Source organism: Pogona vitticeps, chromosome 3 (assembly GCF_051106095.1).
Source record: "Pogona vitticeps strain Pit_001003342236 chromosome 3, PviZW2.1, whole genome shotgun sequence".
Taxonomy (NCBI): domain Eukaryota; kingdom Metazoa; phylum Chordata; class Lepidosauria; order Squamata; family Agamidae; genus Pogona; species Pogona vitticeps.
In genome coordinates, this window is record NC_135785.1 from 240895493 (window position 1) to 240919243 (window position 23751).

Here is a 23751-nt window from a genome sequence, read left to right on the forward strand (position 1 = left end):
AAAAATTGAGACAGCTGATTATGTCATCAGCCTTACGTGGTGTAGGTTATGCAACAGGATTTCAGCCTTTCTTAATGTCTGAAAAGATATGTGGACTATAACTTATTTAACTGTTGTTAAATAGTGTTCATTAGCTGTATTTTATCACTATCTTTTTTATATTTTGAAAATATAACATTTTCTGTAGCTTTTGATTGTTAGTGTTTTATTAGCAATAGATTAGTCGAGTGAGGGAGTGAGTGATTTGATTTTAGGGACCCTAGGCAGTGACAAATCATATCGTGCCAGTTTACTTTGTGTATTTCACTTTAATCAGTTTATAGCACATAACTCTTGTAGAGTGTCACAAGGGGCAGAAATAAGTGTCCCGTGAAATTTTTTTTTTTTTGAAGACTCTGTAACTCAATCTTATGCAAAATTAGATGCACCTAAACCTGTTGACATAAATGATTTCAAATGTATGTAAACTCACCATCAGATGTTATTAAAGTACCCTACAAAATTTTGCAGGGGAGGATCACAATCTCTATTCTCTTATCACTATTTTCCCTTTTGCAGTCCATCTCATTGTTACATACAGCACTGATGTTACCTGTCTGTCATGGGTTTGGAGGGAAAGTTCCATCCTATGGGGAGTGGAAGGCGGGACATCAGGAGGAGGGGCTGTACTGTATATATATGTGAAGCCTGTGTGGTGAAGTTCAGGAGACGCTGGGATGTGAAGAAGCAGCAGCTGGGAAGAAGAAGCTGGTGTGGGAGTCTGTGTGTCAGACAGGGTACTACTGTGTGTCAGAGTACCAACCTGATAGGTTCAGGTGTCTGTTGGTTAGCCAGAACTGATAGGTTCAGGGTCTGTGCTTCAAGTTAAGGGTTCTGTGTGAACCAAACTGTATGCATGTATGAATGAGACTAAGCCATGTTACTATATCTTATTCACCTAATCATTTTATTTTCCCTGTGTGTTGTTTTAAATAAACCTTATTCTTTTATTGGTTAAAAATCCATCCCTGGTCTGTGTGACTTCTTATAGGGAATGGTTGGTGGCAGCTTAGTTAACGTGTGGCAGATCCCAGTAGGTCTGGGTTTGTCACATTGATTGGTGTCCAGCGTGTGGGATACGACTGGTCCAGTTGTCCAGCGGTCCAGCAAAGCCTTGGCAAGTGTGCCCAGAGCAAGGGGGGTCTAGTCAGGGACAATCTGAGGCGCGTAGGTAATCTTCTAGGTGTACCTCACGGGGAGGTGCGCTAGTAGAAGAACGTGCCAACTGGGGAGACTAGATTAGGGTGCTCTGAGGCAGCCTGTTTTTGGCGGGAAAAAAGCTGAGGCAAAACTGTAAAGTAACAGGGATCTAGCTTGTCTGCTGAGAGGCCCAGCAGAGGGAGGTAGACTCCGGCTGGCTACAGTTGCAAGTAGTGCTGAAGGACAGCAGCAATCTATAGGGAAAGCTGGTTCTGAGGCAAAAGAAAAAAAAAAGTGGTCGTTTTATTTTGAGGCTTGACTTTTTAAAGCAGCCTGTTCTGAGGGGGGATTATGCCCTTGACTCGAAGCCAGATGGCAGAAATGGGTGAAGTGAAAGACCCCCAGGTAGACCAAGGTTCTGAGGATGAATTTGGCTCAGTGCAGGGTGACAGCACAGGAGAGCAGAACCCAGAACTCAGAAAAATACTCCTGGCCCAACAGCATGAACTGAGGGTGAGGGAAATGGAGGAGAGGGAAAGAGAGAAACAACGGCAATTTGAAGTAGAGAGAGAGAGAATGGAAAAAGAAGAAAGATTAGAGAGACAGAGAATGGAAATGGAGAGGGAGAGAGAGAAAATTGCTCTGGAAAAAGAAAGAATGGCGTTTGAATTAAGAAAATTGGAACTGATGAACCAGAACAATAATAACAATAGGGATTCTGAGGGAGGCCAACTGTCTAAAGCTGACCTGAAGAAATTCCCTATGTACCACAAGGGAGATTGTCCTGAGGTGTTCTTTTCCTTAGTGGAAAGAGCGTTTGTGGACTTCTCAGTGAGGGAAACTGAGAAGATGACCATCATGCGATCTTTAATCAATGGTAGCCTGGCTGAGGTTTATTCAGAGATGCCACAGGAACTGATGAGAGATTTTGCAGAGTTTAAAAAACTGGTGTTTGCAAGACATGGGATAAATGCGGAACAGCTGAGGCAAAGATTCAGGTCCCTCACAAAGAAACCAGAGCAGACTTTTACCCAAGTGGGGGCCCAATTGGTGAGGCTGCTAGAGAAATGGCTATCTCAGGAGGGGACAGAGACCTTTCAGCAGCTCAAAGACTTGATAGCGCTGGAACAGTTCTATTCAGTCCTGCATGGGGAACTGAAATTCCAGGTGAGGGAAAGGAAACCAAAATCTGTGGCAGAAGCAGCCGAGATCGCCGATTTTATTTACCAGATAAGAAAGCCCTTAGGTGAGGAGAAATCTGTAGGTAAACCCAAAGAAACCTACAGCAAGTACTCTCAGGGACCAGGGAAAAGCCAGCAAGGGGGAGGGGCCCATGGTGAAGGGAAGCCCTCAGACATGAAACTAAGACCTCAGATTTTGGAGGGAAAACCAAAACAAGATGAGAAAGACTCAAAATACACCAGAAAATGTTATTTCTGTCAGGGAAAGGGCCATCTAATCTCAGAGTGTGAGAAATTAAAGCAGCTAAAAGGAATTGTGCCTCAGGATTCGAGTGGAACCAAGCCAAAAGCTGTGTTCTGTGTCCAGAAAGAGCAAGGCTCATTGTCACTGAGGGAGCCTGTTGCCATGGCTACTCAATCTGGAACAGCTACATCTGCTGATCAGGCTGAGGAAAATGGTCCTCTTGTAGAGGTCAGGCGCTGCCTGCTGGTGAGAACAGATTCTCAGTTGTTTGAAACAGCAGGGGTGGACGTAGGAATACTTGGCCATCAGTATAGGGGGCTGCGGGACACTTGTTCCCAGGTGACCCTGTGCCACCCAGATATTATTCCTAGGGAATATGTAATCCCAAATGAGAGCATGAAGGTGGCAGGGATTGAGGGGCAGGTGATCTCCCTGCCAGTAGCGGAGGTACCGGTGAACTTTCAAGGCTGGAGGGGAGTTTGGCGGCTAGCGATTTCATCGACTCTGCCAGCAGCCGTGCTCGTGGGAAATGACCTGGCTGAACATGTGAAACGGGTGCTAGTGATTACACGTTCACAAGCCACCACGGGGACAGTTCAGGGGGGTAATGATGAGCCAGAGACGGAAGCAGAGGGGAGTTCAGAAGCTGTGGTGGAAACCTTAACCACAGACAGCAGATTTGGACAAGAGCAAAAGGCAGACGCCACTCTCCAAAAGTGTTTTGAACAGGTGACTGACGCCCAGCTAACACCTGAAACCCCAGTGAGATTTCTGGAGAAAAAGGGGATTTTATATAGAGAGACCCTGAGGAATATCTCAAAAGGGGGAGATGGGATCAGAAGTCAGCTGGTGGTACCTGAAAAGTATCGCCCCATGATCTTACAAAGGGGGCACTCTGACATGTTTGCTGCACACTTAGGGGTGAACAAAACACAGCAGAGAATCACACAGAATTTTTACTGGCCTGACATAGGGAAGCAGATCAGGGAGTTCTGTAAACAATGTGATGTGTGTCAAAGGCAGGGGAATAGCCGCGACAGGACCAAAGCAAAGTTGTGCCCTTTGCCTGTGATTGACACTCCGTTCAAATGCATAGGGGTGGATATTGTGGGACCTTTGCCCAAGGCCACAAAGAGGGGGAACAGGTTCATTCTCACCATTGTGGACCATGCCACGAGGTACCCTGAAGCCATACCCTTGACTAACATTGAAACTAACACAGTGGCAGATGCCTTGGTGGGGTATATGTCCAGGATGGGATTTGCCTCAGAAATAATCACAGATTTGGGCGCATCGTTCACATCAAAGCTCATGAAACGCTTATGGCAAATCTGTGGAATTAAGCACAAGGAAACCACTGCCTATCATCCTGAAAGTAATGGGTTAACTGAGAAGTTCAATGGGACTCTAATGCGCATGATTAGGGCTTACTTGGCAGAGAATCCAAACAATTGGGACCAGAAGCTGCAATCCCTTTTGTTTGCTTATCGATCAGTGCCACAAGCCAGTACCGGGTTCAGTCCATTTGAACTTTTATTTGGGAGAAGGGTGAAAGGGCCCCGTGATTTGATCAAGCAGGATTGGGAGCAGATCACCCAGGATGACCCACAAGACGTTGTGACATATATAGACTCTTTAAGGAAGGACCTAAAGAGAAACCTAGAGCTAGCAGCAGAGACCCTGCAAGCTCAAAAGGTCAGAAAGAAAGTTTGGGATGACCAGAAAGCCGGGGAGAGGCACTTTAACCCAGGGGAGGGAGTGCTTTGGCCTAGGCTCTGCAAAGAAAACAAACTGCAGCTGGGTAGCCCAGAAGTAAAGTGCTTGGGTCACATGGTAGGGGGAGGAGTGATAAAACCCCTGGAGGCCAAAATAGAAGCTGTTCGTGATTGGCCCAGACCCAACACCAAGAAAAAAGTCAAATCATTTCTTGGGTTGGTGGGCTACTACAGAAAGTTCATCCCGAGGTTTAGCGAGATTGCGGCTCCGCTGACCGATCTGACGAGGAAGAAGGCTGATGACCGCATCCCGTGGACCAGCGACTGTGAGGAGGCGTTCCAGAGGTTGAAGCAGGCGCTCATCAACTATCCAGTGCTGCGGGCTCCAGACTTCGACCGGGAGTTCATCATCTACACCGATGCGTCTAACAGCGGGGTAGGAGCAGTTCTGTGCCAGGAGGATGAGAATGGTGACCAGCATCCAGTGTCCTACCTGAGTAGGAAACTTCAAAAAGGTGAGAGACATTTGGCAACCATGGAGAAGGAGTGTTTGGCCATAGTCTACGCGATCCAAAGGCCAAGCCTTACATCTGGGGAAGACATTTTGTTCTGTGCACTGACCATTCACCACTGCAATGGTTAAAGACAATGAAAACCCACAATAGCAAACTTATGAGGTGGGCTTTAAACCTACAGGACTATGACTTTGAAGTGAAGGTGGTCAGAGGGTCAGTGAACTGTGTTGCTGACGCCTTGTCAAGAAGACCTGAAGAATGAAGACGGCGAAAGAAACATGGACTATGTATATATAATGATGACAAAAAGTTAAATGTACCTGTTTTTTGAACTTGGTTTGTATGAATAAAGGTAAATTGATGTAATGTATATGGTAAATGTTTAAATGCCTAATTGCTATGGTTAACTTAGAATGTAAGTATAAGTAAGTATGATATGGTATGTATAACTGTTGTTGTGTGTTTTATCCAGGTTGTTTTTTGGGAAAAAGCACCTTAGCTTTCCCCCTACAAAACAACTTATAAAGAGGGGAGGTGTTACATACAGCACTGATGTTACCTGTCTGTCATGGGTTTGGAGGGAAAGTTCCATCCTATGGGGAGTGGAAGGCGGGACATCAGGAGGAGGGGCTGTACTGTATATATATGTGAAGCCTGTGTGGTGAAGTTCAGGAGACGCTGGGATGTGAAGAAGCAGCAGCTGGGAAGAAGAAGCTGGTGTGGGAGTCTGTGTGTCAGACAGGGTACTACTGTGTGTCAGAGTACCAACCTGATAGGTTCAGGTGTCTGTTGGTTAGCCAGAACTGATAGGTTCAGGGTCTGTGCTTCAAGTTAAGGGTTCTGTGTGAACCAAACTGTATGCATGTATGAATGAGACTAAGCCACGTTACTATATCTTATTCACCTAATCATTTTATTTTCCCTGTGTGTTGTTTTAAATAAACCTTATTCTTTTATTGGTTAAAAATCCATCCCTGGTCTGTGTGACTTCTTATAGGGAATGGTTGGTGGCAGCTTAGTTAACGTGTGGCAGATCCCAGTAGGTCTGGGTTTGTCACACTCATAAAAAGAACTTTACTGGATTAGATCAGAGGCTTCTGACATCAACATTCATTTCACACAGTAGCCAACCAGTCACTTGACATGACTTGAACAATACCCTCTCAAGCCATTCTAGCTAGCAAAATAGTATTCAGAGAGGTGAGCACAGTATTTAGCCATCATGACAATTAGTCATGATCCTGTGCATATTTGACCAATCGCCTTTGAGAGCTGTTTAAAATTGGTGGCCATTTACTAAATCTTCTGTCAGTAAATTCTACAATTCAATATTGTGCCATTGTGAAGAGGTTCGCTATCTCCCTTAGGCAGTCCCTCATTTTCGGCAGGAAATAATAAAGGCTTAGTCTTTACAACTTTCGAACTGTCAACTTTATTGTCTCCCACATCCACCAGCACTTCACTTAAAGGCAACATTGGTTCCAACTTTGGCAACAGGCCGTTATCAACATCAATAAAACTTTTACTGTAATCCCATAGACTTATTGGTGTAGCACCCCATGTCGCTCCTTGACCTCCGATCGTGGGGGTGGGGCACTCCTCATCACACAAATCGTCCGGTCCCTCAGGGAAAGGTGCTGTTGATTTCTCCCACTCCCGACACAATTCAGCTTCTCGCGGAGCCACGATGACAGTCCATTCATGTGCCACCATACGTTTCGACTTTTCTTCTTCTGCTGTGGGATTGGGGAGAAGTCCTCCTACTTTCAAGTTCGGGAAATCTTTCAAGAGTCCTTGTTGACGGACCCTTTCAAATGCCTTTCGTCTCTCTTCCTTCTTCTTCCGTTCATACTCTTCCACAACTGTACTAAACCAAACCACCACCCCCCTCGCTTTTATCCTCCTCCCACACCGACACCTCTTGCTCCTCCCCCTCCCCCTCTGCTAGATAGACCTCTGACTTTCCCGCCTTTTCCTCAACTGTCAAACTTCCCTCCGTTCTGTCACTGCTCCCTACTACATCCTAATGTTTCTTCTTTTCTCTTTTCCTCCATTTTGTTCTTCGCGGACGGCTCACTCTTTCTCTCCACTCCTTCACAGCCATATAAAGAACTGAATCTGTCCTGTATCTCCTGCTGTCCAGTTTTAGAGGATGACCCTGGGTCAGAAGTCAGTGAGACAGCACAGGCTTTAAATGCCAAAGATCCCAGCTCTAATCCCTTGCATCTCTGATTAAGTGATTGCAGGCCTTAAAATTGTGGGGCAGCAGAGAAACCTATCTGAGGCACTGGAGAATCCCTGCCAATATCAAATTTGACCGACCTGTAGTCCCCAACCACTATGATGTATACCTTTTGTGGGAGAAAGAGTTTTCCTGACACAAAGAATTCTCTTTGCCTCTGGATCTCAGTAGGGCAGATGAACAATTTGTATGCAGAAGGTGTGCTCCTTTAGAAGTGAAATAGGTGTACTGAGGAAACATGTTCAACAGAGAATCATTTGTATCACTCTGTGATGTAAAGAATGGTTTCCTTGGCATGTCATCTTCCAGAATCACTGGAAATTTACAAGGATTAGTTGTTGAGCAAGAAATTCATTGCAACCACTGACTTCGCCTATGAGGGGTTATTTGTAAACTTTTATCATGCTAGCAATAACCCTACACAAAACTGCAGTCAGATTCTAATAGTATGATCCTCTTCCACTTCAGAAGGCATAATTTTATAAATTTCACATATATCACCTCTCCCTTTATTCCCATTATTGCTTGCTAAAGAGCCCCATTGTTATAGTATTTTCTTATAGAAGAATTGCTCCAGTCCCTCAATCAAGTTGGTTGCCTATCCCTGCATCTTTTCTAGTGCTACAAGATCCTTTTGCAAAGGCGGTGACCAGAATCACAGATTTTACCTATATGTTTATATCATAGATTTTCATGATCGTCGTCGTCATCATCATCATCATGTATTAAAGAGAAACAATATTTTAAAACTAAAAATAGTAAGTGTAGAAATATTTTAAACAATAGTTACCAAAAAATTGGTAAATGTTCCTCTCCACGGAAATCTTTAGTAAAATATTTATACAATCTGAAGAGAAACCAGAGTATACACATACCTGATATATGGCTCTTAAAGGTTTGGTTGAGAGCCTACCCGCAGCCTCATATACATCTAAAACACATCTTAATACATTTTTCCTCTTGTCATAAAGGTGGTGAATTCAGCTGTGGGCCCTTTAAGACAATAAAGATGAATTTATTTATTTTTTTGTAAGTGGTGCAGCACATTTTTTCTGCCCAAATGGCATACAGTATTAAAAGCAATGTGCTTCCTCTGCCCCTCTGCCAAGCAGCAGAAATGTTTAATTAGCCAATATCCTGAAGTGGCTCTTTTATTAAGCCACTTCATGATTTTGGCAAATGAGAAAAGGGAGACGTTTGGCTTGTTCCCAGTGATCACACATACTGGGAATGAACCAAAAGAGAATGATCCTATCTGAGCCAAAACAATAGAAGCCCCTGATGGGCCTGAAAGGTGCAGATAGAATCACTCTGGGGGCAGGCAGGTACACTCCAGCAAAGGCATAATCTGATACCAGTCTTTAGAAGCAAACTAGCTCATCAGTGCAGCAGACCACAGCAAGCTATATGCCTGTGTAGTCATTTTCTTAATTGCTGTGTTATCTTTAATTTACTATTTGCAGTCAACTCCCCAAAGATACCAACAGTGAAAAATGCCACAGATCAGGATGTGGCTTATTTATTTATTTATTCTATTTGTACCCCGCCTATCTGGTCAATATGACCACTCTAGGCGGCTGATATACTTATTAAACTACAGCTTGCACAGGCTATGTCTGAGAAATTAGGAGTTTGAGAAATGTTTTGCTTTGTCATATTTTCATAGTCATCCTGTGAGAGCTATACCTACCACCCAACAGAGTGGGTGTTCTAAAGCTGGAGCACAAGTGCACTAAAAGCAGAGCAGCAAATTATGGATAATTCACTCTGGACCTCTTTTTACAGACCTCACGGGCCTAGAACTAGGACTAAGAGAGCCCCTTATACTTACATGGTACAATCCTGCCAAAGCCATGCAATATGGCAACACTGCAAAGCTATGGGGCAGGGAGCAACTGGGGCACTTTCTGCACACTCTATCTTATGCATACCATTGGCCTCTAACCTTATCCTGCCACATTGCTCACCACAACTCTTGTTATTTTATATGATGTTTTCATAGAAAGAGGAAGCGGTATATCAGACTGTTAAACTGGCAATGAATCTCAACACATAATTGCAGCACTTTGGGACCTCTCCTAGGTCATGATGCACAAAATATTCTACACAGCACAGAAAAGATGCTAATTTGAGACTTAAATGTTTATTTAAAGGATGGGGTACATTCAGTTCAATAAGGAACAAGTGAAATGAATTATTTTTGTTCCTTAATCTCAGTTAAAGTGGCTGTAAAATGTGTCATTGGGTGGCTGGAAGAGAAAAAGAGGTTTACTTATAAACTAGGTCTCCAGCTCATTTGTAAAGGAGTCCAAAATTATCACAACCAGTTGAAACCTTTCTTGCTGTCTGGACAGCATGAGAGATAGAACTGCTCAGGTTGTGTGTAACTGACCAGGCGAAGTAATCTCAATTTTGCTGAGTTTGTTGTGAAGAGAGAGGACGAAGGAAGACTTTAAGGAGAACTTCTGGGGCAGACTAAGGGACCTGTTCTTGTCAAAGAAAAAACTCTGGGTGTGCCAAGGAAAGTATTTAGACAGTGAGTGGACAAATGCCGCCTACGATTCCAGGCTATGGGCCACTGAAGAATAATTTTTGTGTCAGTTGCTACAAGGAAAGGTGTAGGAGTGGCCTGAGGCCAGGCTGTGAGGGAAGAATTCTTCCTGAGTGAATAGCGGAGACGCCCAACAGGAGGCCATGACCAGAAGACTGGCCCCAGAAACGTAAAAGAAGTTCTGCTAAATGGACGTTGGAAACTGGATTAGACATTCTGGAAAAAAGCAGACTTGATCCCTATTCTTAATCTCATGCAAGAAAAAAAAGGAAGCAAATCCATGACTTTGTATGATGCCTGGGAAAGGAAGAGTTGTCACCAAGTATTCCATGTAGTAGTAACTGCATGTGACCCGCAGCTTTGTACACACATCCATGTACATCTCACCAATAGATTAAAAAAATTACTTCCCCCGCCCCTCTGTTGAAGAGCAGAGCAAGTGTTCAATTTGCCAAAATCCTGAAGTCACTCACTTATTAAGCCATTGTTAAGCCACTTCACCATATCAGAAATTCTATGGAAGGAGCCTTGACAACAAGAAGACTCCGCTTTTGGTCCGTTCACATTGATCACACATGCTCAAAACAGACCAAACCAGAATGAGCCTCAAAAAAGCAGAAGCCCCTGACAGGGGCTCAGAAAAGAACAGGCAGGTTCATTCCTGTGATTACATCATGAGATTGGCAGAAGAAAGAGTAAACTAACCCATCCCTTCAGCAGGCAAAACAGTGGGACACATGGTCATGTGACCAAGACCTTACTAAAATGTAAGGCCCACACTACAGCCTGTGGGCCCTACGTTTTAGTGGGATTTACTGATAGGTAAACATCTGTAAAATCCAGCAAAACTACACCAGAAGGGACCCTTCTCTCCATTTATGTCCCCTGGAAGCACTGCTGCAATGAACTCAATCAATATCCATTACTTTTCTCTAGAAAGCATGGCTTTCTAGAGAAAACAACAGATACAGCCCCAGCCACAACAAAAAATGGAGTAACTGGATTTGCATTTTCCTCCTCCCTCCCAATTCAGTTTCCTTTCATGTTTTGTGTTTTAGATTCTATAACCACAGTGAAACCTTCGGCGCTAGGACCTGGGGAAAGGGCTAAGTCAGGCCAGCCGCCGTGAGAAGTTGCGCGCGCGCTCGCTGTCGCCCGCGCATGTTTGGTGTGTGGCGGAAGAAGATACACCTCGCGGAGTTTTATTGCACGCGAGCGCGTGAGAGAGAGAGCTCGCGAGCAGAGACGGTTTGAGACGCAAAAAGTGGGGTGAGGGCACGGAGCCCCCCCCAAGAAATGGTCGGTTTCGGGAGGGAGGGGTTCGAACGCGACGCGTGCCTCTCGCCCGTCGACTCTCGAGAGCCTCGACGGAGCGTTTCGTCAGGCGGGCGGAGCCCTCAGTAGGTTCCGCTCCGAGGAGCTCGCTGGAGGCGGCGCCTGGTTGCTCCTGCTGCCGCCGCCGCCTTCCTTCCCCCCCTCCACGACTCTGGTTTCTCTTCTTCTTCTCCACCCACCCACTCCCCCCCGCGCGTGGGACTCCCCCGGCGAGGCTTTGACGTTGTGATTGGCTCAATAGAAGATGGCGCTGCGCGGATGGAAATCCTAATGACAGTCTCCAAAATCGCTTCCATCTGTACCATGGTGAGGAGAGAAGGGGGGGGAAGCGAGGGCGAGGGGAAGAGGGGCGAGCGAGGGGGGGTGTCTTCTTCCCCCCGCCCCCGGCTGCCCTTTTCAGGCTTGAGGGGCGCGGTGCTTCTGGGAGGGGGGGGGACGGCCCAGCCGCTCGCGGGAGGCTAGGTGGAGTCCGCGGGTGGGTAGGTGGGTGGGCGTGCGTGCGTGGGCGTCGAGCTCCTCTCGGAGGGCTCTGGGGGGGCGTGTGCCGGGTGGGCATCCGAGGGAGGGAGGGAGGGAAGGAGGGAGATCCTTCGGGGCGTGTGGGCGGGCGGGCTGACGGTCGCCGGAGAGCTGCAGCCCGCGCCTTCCTCCCGTCTCCCCCCCCCCCCGCGCTCCTTTGCTCCGAAGTCAGGCCCGCGGCACCCCGGGAGGCTCGCTCGTCGGGCAAAAGCGAGGCTTAAGATCCTTGCCTTGCCGGGAACCAGGTCCAGGCTGCTGGCAAGCCTTATACTGTATAGGAATCGTGCAAAGGCGTTGCGCTGTCTCGGGGTGGCAGAATCCAGCCTTGCTGGGTCTGCTTCCTTTGCTTTTTGCCGAGAATCCAGCGATCCACCAAGCGGAGCATGATGCAAAAATAAATAAATAAAACCGTGCACTTGCAGTTAAAGAATCCCGAGACCAGGAATTTCTTTGGAGGACCAGAAGTGGAGCTTACAGCCTTAAGACAACACCCTCTCCTGAATGCTTGCCATAAGCTTTATTCATTCATGGGCAGGTGAAGTCATTTTGTTCTGGCTCTATTTTAAAAAATTGGTAGCCATACTGTCCTGACTTACTGCAAGTTCACCCACAGATCTGTTGTTAGATTCAGATCTAGCCTCTGCCTGCCTTTGGGCTTGCCAGTGGCTGAGGATAGAATAAGACAATTGTTCTTTCAAAAGGGTGGGGTAGAAATGAGTGAGGGGGAAATGATTTAGGAGGTGAGCCTCAGGATTCAAGAACATTAAGTAGAACAGGTACAGCAGGATCCATAGGTGCTATGTATGAGCATGGCATTGAAAGCACAGGTGTTTTCTAAATACATGGTGTGGTAACTGGCAGGCTATTGCATCAAAACACCCAGCCTTCTGTGTTATTTTGAAGATTACAGTAATGCACTGTAGAGTAAGTTTCGTAGACCAGAATCTATTTCGTTTTGGAGATCAGTTCCCTTGTCCATGACGTCTTAATTAGAATTTGCAGATTTTTTTCATTTAGACTTGCTTTCTGCATAGATTTCATTAACTTATGCTACAATTACTTGGGAAAGGAGATGGGATCAAAACCAGTGTTAATCAGCTTTAGAAGACATTACATTGATGTCAGTTCTGGTATACTTTGATGTATGAGTTATTTAAGTAACTGAAAGAGTCACTAACCAGTGGCGTTGCCTGATGTAAATAGCCAGCTGAGTATTTTAAAAGCCTTATGAAGGTAGAGGTGTTTTTTTTCCCCAAATTTGTTTTAGGGAACATTTAAAATTAATAATCTGTAGGAGTGCTGGTGGTGTTTTTCCAAACCTGCTTTAAAACATCCCTGATGTAAGGCTGACAGGACCTTGATATGATAATATTTCCCTTCTGAATGTAATAACAATATAATAATTCCAGTGTAATGGCAATCCTTTCTAGGGCTTTCTAAGTACAGTGGTGCCTCACTTAACGAGTGCACCGTATAATGACGAAATCGCATAGCGATTAGGTTTTTGCGATCGCAAATGCGATCGCATACCGATGGCCCCTATGGGCAAAAATCGCTTTGTGAAGATCGGTAAGCGTTTCGCTTACCGATCTTCGCAAAGCGATGCCGCGGATCAGCTGTTCAGCGGCTCCAAAATGGCCGCCGGAAGCCCCGAAATGGCCGCGCGCAGCGTTTTCGCGGGGCCCCCCCCCCGGCTATGGAACAACTTCACTGAACGGTGAGTTTTGGAGCCTATTGGAACGCATTAAACTAAGTTTAATGCGTTCCAATGGCTTTCCCCGTTTCGTACAGCAATGTTTCGCCATAGCGACGGTTAATCCGGAACGGATTAACCTCGCTATGCGAGACACCACTGTACTGTATAATGTGTACTGAAGTGGCTTACCATTTTCTGTGTAGGCTTGCCTAAGACTGCACAAGCTGACTCTTCTACAAGGCCCAGCAGGCAATCGAACTTCCAAACCCTGACTTGTGCTCAAAGTCACAAGTCCAGCTTCTAAATGTAAAATAGAAGCACCGTTCAAAGAAAAGTGCAAGGAATGTCCTTCCTAGAAGAATATAGGTAACTGTTAGAATTCTAGAGTTGTAAAAGATCCCAAAGAGCATTAAGTCCAGACGTCTTCTGATGCAGGACAGCCATAGTTAAAGGATTTCTGACAAAGGGGTATCCAGTCTTTATTTATTTAATTTATTTATTAGATTTCTACCCCATCCCCTTAGACAGCGTCTACTCGGGGTGGCTTACAAATATCATAAAATGTCATAAAATGTCGTAAAAATGTCATAAAAATATCATAAAATGTCATAAAAAACATAAAAACATCATAACATTAAACAATTGAATCAATAATATGGTGTATTCAAGATGGAGAATGATAGAAAACAAGAAGATAGAATTCAAAAATTGACAGGAGAGAATGCCAGCCTAAAGAGCCAAGTCTTTAAATGGCTCTTAAAAAGACCCAGTGAGGGTGCCAGGCAGTGTTGGAAGGGTGTTCCATAGTCGAGGGGCCACTGCTGAGAAGGCCCGGTTTCTTCTTTCTTTCGGGACCTCTCTCGGTGTTAGGCCCTCCTGGCTGTGCCGAGTAATTTGGGTAGATCTAGGTGGGAGAAGGCAATCTGCCAAATATCGAGGTCCCAAACCATTTAGGGCTTATCAACAACCTCCGATATGCAGATGACACCACTCTGATGGCAGAAAGTGAGGAGGAATTAAAGAACCTTGTAATGAGGGTGAAAGAGGAGAGTGCAAAAAACGGTCTGAAACTCAACATCAAAAAAACTAAGATCATGGCCACTGGTCCCATCACCTCCTGGGAAATAGAAGGGGAAGATATGGAGGCAGTGACAGATTTTATTTTCCTGGGCTCCATGATCACTACAGATGGAGACAGCAGCCACGAAATTAAAAGACGCCTGCTTCTTGGGAGGAAAGCGATGACAAATCTTGACAGCATCTTAAAAAGCAGAGACATCACCTTGCCAACAAAAGTCCGAATAGTCAAAGCTATGGTTTTTCCTGTCGTGATGTATGGAAGTGAGAGCTGGACCATAAAGAAAGCAGACCGCCGAAGAATTGATGCCTTTGAATTGTGGTGCTGGAGGAGACTCTTGAGAATCCCCTGGACTGCAAGGAGAACAAACCTATCAATTCTAAAGGAAATCAACCCTGAGTGCTCACTGGAAGGACAGATCCTGAAGCTGAGGCTCCAGTACTTTGGCCATCTAATGAGAAGAAAAGACTCCCTGGAAAAGACCCTGATGTTGGGAAAGTGTGATGGCAAGAGGAGAAGGGGACGACCGAGGATGAGATGGCTGGACAGTGTCTGCGAAGCAACCAACATGAATTTGACACAACTCCGGGAGGCAGTAGAAGATAGGAGGGCCTGGCGTGCTCTGGTCCATGGGGTCACGAAGAGTCGGACACAACTAAACGACTAAATGAAACGAAAAAACGTCATCATTAACACTTTGAAGTCAATGCTGAAATGAATGGGCAGCCAATGTAAGGCAGCCAGAGTGGGAGAGATATACTGGTATTTTCTCACCTCACTAAGAAGTCTGGCCGCCACATTCTGCACCATTTGGAGCTTCCACATCAAAGGGAGCCCCATGTAGAGCGTATTACAGTGGTCTAATCTTGAGATTACGATCGCGTGGACAAGAGTGGTGAGGGACCCCCCCCCATCAAGGTAGGGTCGCAGCTGGACGATCCGCCACAGATGAAAACAAACAGAGCGGGCCACAGACTCCCCCTTCCCCGCCCATCCAGGTCTCAGTTATGCACGCCAGGTCTGCATCCTCCTCCAGAATGAGGTCTTGAATAATCTGGGATTTATTGGACACAGACCTGGCATTTAGCAGCACCAGTTTTAGAGTGGAGGGCTGGCTGATCTGACTACCTTGAGACTGGCAGCTGGTCACAGTCCCAAAACAGTGAACAGCCTTCAAACATCTGTTCAATGTTCTTCTGTCACGAGTAGGGAGTGTGCCGTCGCCATATCTCCCTCTACCCGTAATCACTTGGATGTTCTGAGGGCCCCTGCTGGGGGTACAGACCTTCCACTCCATGTCACTCCATGATTTCATTTTAAATCATCTAATCAAGCAAAGTTTACACCTTTGCAGAAGATTGTAGATGACCATATGGGCACATGTATTGTATGGTGTTTAATAATTATGGGAATCTGTGCCTTTGTGGCTTCACTCTAAAAATTAAAAATCAAACAATTAAGCATTTGTACTGGTGTGTTCTTGCTGGAATGGAATCACTTCTTCCTTGCCTTGGTGCTTAACCTGCGGCTCTCTAAAGGTGTCTTGACATACCCCACTGAATTCAACCTTGCTGAGCTTACACCAATTTTATTTTACCTCAGGAAGAAAAGAGGTGTATTCAAGTCACTGGAAGAGAAGGTAAAAAGAAGGATTGCTATTTCTGTATGGAGAGAACCCTGTGTAGACTGTCACTGTCTCCCAGTTACTTCAGTACAGCTCTTTTTTTCCTGACGCAAAGAATGTTTTGTGATAGCTCTCTTCTCTCCCCTCCCCCCAAGGTCCTATACAGATCCCTTTTTGCACATGAGCTGCTAATGGTGGGGGAGAGAAGGCCTTTTAAACCAGCCCAGGAAGAAAAGATAGTGGCTAGGATGTGGACATGTGTGTGGGCAGCCACATGCCCTTCTTGTTTGGAGGTTATTCACTTCCTCATTCTCCATTGTAATAAATTATGCCACCCCCATTTGTGTAGCCTAGTTTCCTCAGAAAAGGAATCCATGTTTTTGTTAATTCTGTATTAACTTGATTGCTGACTCTGAAAGTTTCCAATTAGATTAGCCTTTTCCCACTGTGGTGTCCTCCTGATGTTTTGGACTACAGTGGTGCCTTGCTTGACGACGATAATCCGTTCCAGCAGAATCGCTGTACAACGAAATCGTCATCAAGCGAAAGTAAAAAAACCATTAGAATGCATTAAAAACGGTTAATGCATTCTAATGGCCAAAATACCTCATTGTCCAGCGAAGCTCCTCCATAGGGTGACCATTTTCCAGTGCCTGTTAAGTGAGGAATCCATTGTAAACATGGCAGGGATCCATTTTGCACAGCGGGTGGCCATTTTGAAACCCGACAATCAGCTGTTTTTAGATGGTCGTAATGCAAAGAATTGGTTCCCGAAGCAGGGAACTAATTGTCGTGAAGCAAAAATCACCCTTTGAAACATCGTTTTGCGATCGCAAAAACGATCACAAAAACCCCATCGTAAAGCAGATTCGTCGTGGAGCGGGGTAATCGTCAAGTGGGGCACCACTGTACAAATCAAGGCGTGCTACTTATATAGCACCCCAGAGTGCTTAAAGCACTCTCTGGAGCAGTTTACAAGTTTTCAAGGCTACACATTACTCCCTCCCACCAGCGAGCTGGGTACTTGTTTTACCGACCTTGGAAGGCTGAGTGAACCTTGAGCTCACTACCTGGGATTGAACCCAGGATCATGAGCAAAGTATGGCTGCAGTGCAGCAGTTTAACCACTGTCCCACGAGGCTCCTTATTTATTTATTTATTTATTTATTTAATTTCATTTATTTATTTATTTAATTTATATGCCGCCCACACTACCCAAAGGTCTCTGGGTGGCTTACAACGTTTAAGATACAGTACAATTTTGAACAATTAAAATACAATTAAAAATATAAAAAAATTTGCCATCAGACCCACAGCTAATAATATTTCAATTAAAAGTCTTCTGGAACAGGAAGGTTTTGACCTGGCACCGAAATGTGATCAGCGTCGACGCCAGACGAATCTCAGTCGGGAGGGCATTCCATAGTCTGGCGGCAGCTGCCGAAAAGGCCCTTTGTCTACAAGCCGTCCCTCTTTCCTCCTTAAGGGCCGGCTCTTTCAAAAGGGCCCCCTGGCTAGATCTTAACTGCCGCGTAGGTTCATATGGAAGGAGGAGGTCCTTCAGGTATCCAGGTCCCAAGCCGTTTAGGGCTTTATAAGTCAAAACAAGACTTTGAACTGGGCCCGGGCAGCAACTGGTAGCCAATGTAAATTAAACAGAATCGGCTTGATGTGATCTCTAGCAGCTCCACCACTCACCAGCCGCGCAGCTCGATTCTGGACCAGTTGCAGTCACCAGACCATCTTCAAAGGCAGCCCCACGTAAAGCGCATTGCAGTAATTTATTTATTATTTATTTATTTATTTATTTTATTTATATCCCGCCTATCTGGTCAGGTCAGGACCACTCTAGGTGGCTAACAACATAAAATTATACAAGAGGTATATATATAAAAACAATTTTTAAATAGCAAAACATTAAACAAGGTAGGGGAGACAATAGGAGGGAAGAAAAGGACGTCAGGGATTATCTGATGGGAAGGCCTGCCGAAACATCCATGTTTTTAATTGCTTCTTGAAAATACCCAGCGAGGGAGCCACGCGAATCTCAGGAGGTAGGTTGTTCCAGAGGCGAGGAGCCACTGCCGAGAAGGCCCGATTTCTTGTTTTTGCCTTCCGGGCCTCCCTCGGCATTAGGCTCCTCAGCCTCACCTCCTGGCTCGCACGAGTGACACGGGTAGATCTCGGTGGGAGTAGGCGTTCCGCCAAGTATCGAGGCCCTAAACCGTTTAGGGCTGTGTACGTTAGCGTCAGCACTTTGAAGTCGATGCGGAATCGGATGGGCAGCCAATGCAGTGCGGCCAGAGTGGGTGAGATATGTTGGTATTTTTTCACACCACTAAGTAATCTGGCCGCCGCATTCTGCACCATCTGTAGTTTCCGCAGAAGCCTCAAAGGTAGCCCCACGTAGAGCACATTGCAGTGGTCTAATCTTGAGATTACGAGTGCGTGCACCAAGGTAGTGAGCGCCCCAACATCAAGGTAGGACTGCAGCTGGGCTATTCGCCTGAGGTGAAAAAAGGTGGTACGGGCAACCGACGCCACCTGGGATTCCATTGTAAGTGCCGGGTCCAGATGGATCCCCAAGCTGCGGACCCCATCCCTGGCGGGCAGAGTCACCCCCCCAAAAACGAGGGAGTTTCCCAAATCCCCAGCTGTGGGGGCGCCCACCCTCAGTACCTCCGTCTTGTCCAGGTTCAGCCTCAGCCCGTTCTCCTGCATCCATTTCAGTGCGGCCTCCAGGCAGCGCTGGATGTTACCAGTGCATGTGTAACTGTCATGAGACTCCACTCGTCCAGGTAGGGCCGTAGCTGGTATAATTTCCGCAGCTGAAGGAAGGCGCCCCTGGCCACCGAGTTCACCTGGGCTTCCAGTGTTAGACTTGGGTCCAGGAGCACCCCCAAGCTGCGGACCCTGTCCCTTACGGGGAGTGTAACCCCATTCAGGGCAGGGAAATGGCCCTCCAGCCAGTCCGGTGAAGCACCCACTAACAGCACTTCCGTCTTGTCATTACTTTCAGTCTGCATGGGCCAGTGGCATGGATTTATGGGAGTTCCACTTCAGAGCATCCAAAGGACAACACACTGGGAAAGTCTGGATATTAAACTAACATGAGATGCTATCCCTTTAAAATAAATTTAAATGCATTATAGATACATGAAGATGTCTAATATGCCCTAAAAAGAGGTAATTAATGCATAAATATTCAGAATATTTGAAAAGGAGCCATCCACCTTTACATAGTGAACATTTTTGTAATGGGTAGACATGGTCTGTTCGGCAGCAGCACACCATTGAGGCATTCCTGAAGAATGGGGTCAGTGTTATGAGGATGGAACTAAGCTGTATTTCTCATCCACATTTTATATGGTGAGGCCTTTTAATTGTGTGTCCTTGAGGTGGTTATTCTGTTGTATAGCTGTTTGTAGGGGTAGCACTTGATGTGATGTGGCAAGGTTTGCCAGGAGCAGTGCAGGGCATTCGATTTCTTAATGTTCCTGTCAGCCTGGATTATTGTCTGCAGTGCATTTGATAGGTTCGCTGTGGGCAATTCTCTGAGAGTTGAAACTCTAGGGTTTTGTTTTGTTGTTGTTTTTTTTTTTTTTTTTTTTTTTTGGCTTGGCCAGTGAGAACTGACTTCCAAGTCCAAGTCTCTAACTATAGCCATAGCTTGCTCTTGGGCAGATTGTTTTGGTGTTCAAGAGATGTCTGTAATTCAGAAGTTTGTTTAAAGGCTTTGTTCATTCCTTTTCTGTCCATCAGGACTCACACAGCCATGTCAAATAGATTAAAATTATTAAATTGTCAGGTCTTTTGTGTTATCACTATAAACTATACTTCAGCATATGTCAAAATATTGAAACACATTAACTTAATTGTGCTTGACGATTATACCAAATATATATATTGGAAACACACCTAAACTGAATATGAAAAAATATAGTGACCCAAATCCTGTAGAAGAAATGTAGAGCAGAAGTGGTTTCCCCCTATAGCAGGCTTCCCTTTGTATGACTTCTTACAAAATTGGGTAGGTAAACTGTAACACAACCAATTTGTGTGAAGGATGATCCACCACAGAGTGAATACTTGTGTGGTAATAGGCATTTTTTCATGAAGAGATTTCTGGAAGTGTGTATGTACTGAATAATTAGATTATTCTGAAATCAGTTTTCTGTGTTTTGCCAACTAGGTATTTAAGCTTTAACACACTTTGAATCCACGGCTCCAGTTGATCAAATGCACTGTGGTGTGTCTTTTACACCCTCCTTACTTGATCATTACTATTCACATTCATATTCAGGAATATTTTTCAGTCTATTGATTTTGTAAGCACCAGAAACCCTTAATTAAGTTGTTGATTGTTTCTGATAAGCTTCTAAAAATTCGCAGAAATTGGAAGCATTCGTTCAAGACACCAGCTTGTGTGTAAATTTGAACTCTGTTTTTTGGTTGAGAAATTGGCTTGGTCATTTTCAGATTTGTCATGATTTAGTCTAGAAAGGAAATTCCAAAAAAATGAATGAAATGCATCCTTGTGTAATTTTACAGGTAATTTCTAAGAAATATATGCTTGAATAATGATAGATTTTATGTGGCTTTCCAGAGGTTGCTAGACTATAACTCCCATTGTGATTCACTGTGCTAGGTAGCGCTGATGAGAGCTGTAGTCCTGTGACATCTGAAAATTCATGTCGTAGCCATTCTTGGTCTCAAGACTATTATTTTCTTTTCATTGCGTATTGTATTTCTTTTAAAAATTGAGAAAATTGAGTTACAAAAGTAATATGTTAATAACCTGTATGTGCATTTTGAGTGCTTTACTATCCATGCTGTACCCCAGCTAGCACTTGATTCTGTTGTCCACTAAATAGTTAAATAACATCAAGCAGGGTATCAGCAATTGTTTTCTTACAAAGCAGCTTTAGAATCAGTGTAGTCATTTTAGTAGAGTACACTGTACTTACTGTGTTCATATTTGTTCAGATAATAAGTTGCAAGTATTTCCATGTTGTTTCTCAACAGACATTATTAGCCTTAATTCATAAAGTTTCATAAATGAAACAATGCTATTACACTTTGTTGTTGTTGTTTAGTCGTTACGTCATGTCTGACTCTTCATGACCCCATGGACCAGAGCACGCCAGGCCCTCCTGTCTTCCACGGCCTTGCAGAGTTTGTTCAAATTCATGTTGGTAGCTTCAGTGACACTTCAGTGACGCTATTACACTTACTTTAGACTTAAATGGAAAAGCCGAAATATAATACAAACTGTCTGGACTGTTACACTATTTTTTCTTCTGAAGTGCAGCAATGCAAGGTAGACACCCTCAAGGAAAATACTTCAAAGGAATGGAAAATTCCTTTGTAGCCATATTTTGACACAGTCAAAGGAGACAATATTTAGAAAGTGAAAAGAGAGGCACCAGTTTATACCTACTAAATGAGTACTGTACTGTACTGAACAGATGAAAGGCTTGTAATATGAGAAACAGTTTAGCTTATAAAATACTTACAAATTAAACAGAAAGGTGAAGTGTACGATGTGGAATTCTGCAGCACTTTTACTGGTACATCACCACACTGACATAAAATGTATTTTCATTGTAGTGGCTGCACTGCCTCACAAAGTCTGTTTTCACAATTGTAATATGTGAATGGCAAACAAAGCACTACTACCAATAAAGTGGGGAGGCCCAAAGGAAATGCATTATGCAAGAGGGAGGCATAAACTGAAATTTTCTTGCCTAGAGAGTGTGAGAAACAGCTGATTTTGTCAAGGGTACAGGAGGTAGGAGGTTTGGATTTTGTGTAATTGCCATATCATTCAACCCAACCCTTCAGTTTGGGGATTGTTTTGTGCTTCAGTCTGTATGTGGAGCATTATTGTATGCATGTATGCATTTGTTTGGTTTCGAACCTTAACCGTCTACCTTATACAGAACGACTAAGTGCATCTACTATACTTTCCTTACACCTGAAATGTTGTTACTGGCCCCAGGAAGGGTAGAAGCCTTACTCTTCAATTCCCATTTCTTGACCAGCCTCTTCCATGTTTATTCCAGACGAGAATAGAAAAAATTAATGCCCCAATTGATTGGGTGATCTTAGATTCTAGCAAGAGGCAGTGGCAGTGCAGTGGTGCCTCGCATTACGATGTTAATTCGTTCCAGCGAAATCGCTGTAGAACGAAAACATCATAAAGCAAAATTAAAAAGCCCATAGAAATGCATTAAAACCCATTTAATGCGTTCTTATGGGCTGGAAACTCACCGTCCAGTGAAGATCCTCCATAGGGCGGCCATTTTTGCTGCCTGTGCAGTGAGGAATCCGTCCCAGAAAACGGCGGGGGGGCATTTTCTTTACCCGGCGGCCATTTTGAAACCACCGATCAGCTGTTCTAAAATCATCGTTTTGCGAAAAATCGGTTCCCGAAGCAGGGAACCAATCATCGCACAGCGAAATTCCCCATAGGAAACATCGAAAAGCGATCGCAAAAGCAATCGCAAAAAGTTCATCGTAATGCGGTTTCGTCGTTAAACGGAGCAATCGTAAAGCGAGGCACCACTGTCTTTCACAACTGTGGTTGATTAACCTTCTGTGGAAGACAAGCTGAGCTCAATACCCATGCTAGAAGGTGTGAAGGTTGCCTCTCTTCATTGCAAAGAGAATCAGTTTTTGTGTAAGAATTGCTAGATTCTTTGACTACTGAGACTGCTTAAGGTGTAGAGCTTTAGAGGAGCAGATGCCTCTTTCCAATAGGTGAAAGAATCATAGAATGGAGAAGTTGGAAGACTTCAAGTCCAACCCCATTCACAATGCAGGAATATAAATCAAAGGATATCTGACAGGTGGTTGTCTAAGTTTTTCTTGAATGCCTCCAGTGTTGGAGTTTCTTCTTCTATGGATAGCTCTACCCTGGCAACAGGGCGCCCTGCCATTCCCCCAGCAGAGAAAGACGTAGGTCTCCCACCAATCACTTTTTGCCTTGTTTCCAGGTTTGACAGTGTTTGTTTGTAGCAGTGTTTGAAACTTCTAGAGATGTGTTGCAAAGGCAAAGATTTTGAATGTATCCAGATATTTTTGGCCTGCAGCTTCCACCATTTCTCATTATTGGCAAGGAATGATAAGATTTTCAGTCCAGTGTCTGGAGGGCCTCAGGTTCCCCAGCCTCACTTAAGGGCATAATTGCATTAGTGAAGATCCAACTTTGTTAGAACTTTGGTTTTTATACATTTGACTGTAATGGCTCTGGTGACTTTGTTTCTTTTCATTTTCAATTACACATGTCTGTAAATTACACCTTTAATGATGAGAAGTATTTGGGTACTAACGAATTATAACTCTCACATGAACTTTCAGGAACTAGAACTATTGAAGTTTAATTTTACCCCCATAGAAAGCACTTCCCCATTGGAAATGGGAAGTGCAATCTTGTTTGAAGTTCAGTATATTTATTTTTTAAAGGGATGTATCTAGTTTCCTTCTTTTTTTGTTTCCTTGTAACAGCATTAGTAGTAACTGACTTCAGTATGAATATATAGTAGGACCCCTGTATCTGAGAAATTGGTTCTAAGCCCCACCTCCACCCTGCAGATGCTGAAAATGGTGGATATACATAGCATGATAAAAGAAAAAAAAATCAGAAAAAAATATTTTCACCATCTGTTTACCAGAATTGGCCACTAGAGACAGCCAGAGTGCTATGTACTGTATTCCAACAACAAGAATACATACCGTAGTATGGTGTCTGGTGGCTAGTTCTGGTAAATACATCATGAAAATACTTTTTTCCCCCTAGGGTTTTAAAAAATATTATTTTCAGACTGTGGATACTGATCCTGCAGATGCAGCAGTCCTACTGTAAACAGC

At 44.5% G+C, this 23751-nt stretch overlaps 1 protein-coding gene and 1 pseudogene across 1 annotated transcript in view; one reads left to right on the forward strand and one right to left on the reverse strand.

Annotated features, from left to right (window-relative positions):
• Positions 1-7835: 7835 nt before the first annotated feature.
• LOC144588531 (U5 spliceosomal RNA) lies at positions 7836-7943 on the reverse strand (annotated as a pseudogene).
• Positions 7944-11076: 3133 nt separating this feature from the next.
• Positions 11077-23751, forward strand: part of USP12 (ubiquitin specific peptidase 12) — a 30495-nt gene continuing 17820 nt past the window's right edge. The window contains exon 1 of the mRNA XM_020788564.3: positions 11077-11268. Coding sequence (XP_020644223.2) covers positions 11221-11268 — 48 coding nt within the window. The 5' untranslated portion in view covers positions 11077-11220. The remainder of the gene's footprint in view (positions 11269-23751) is intronic.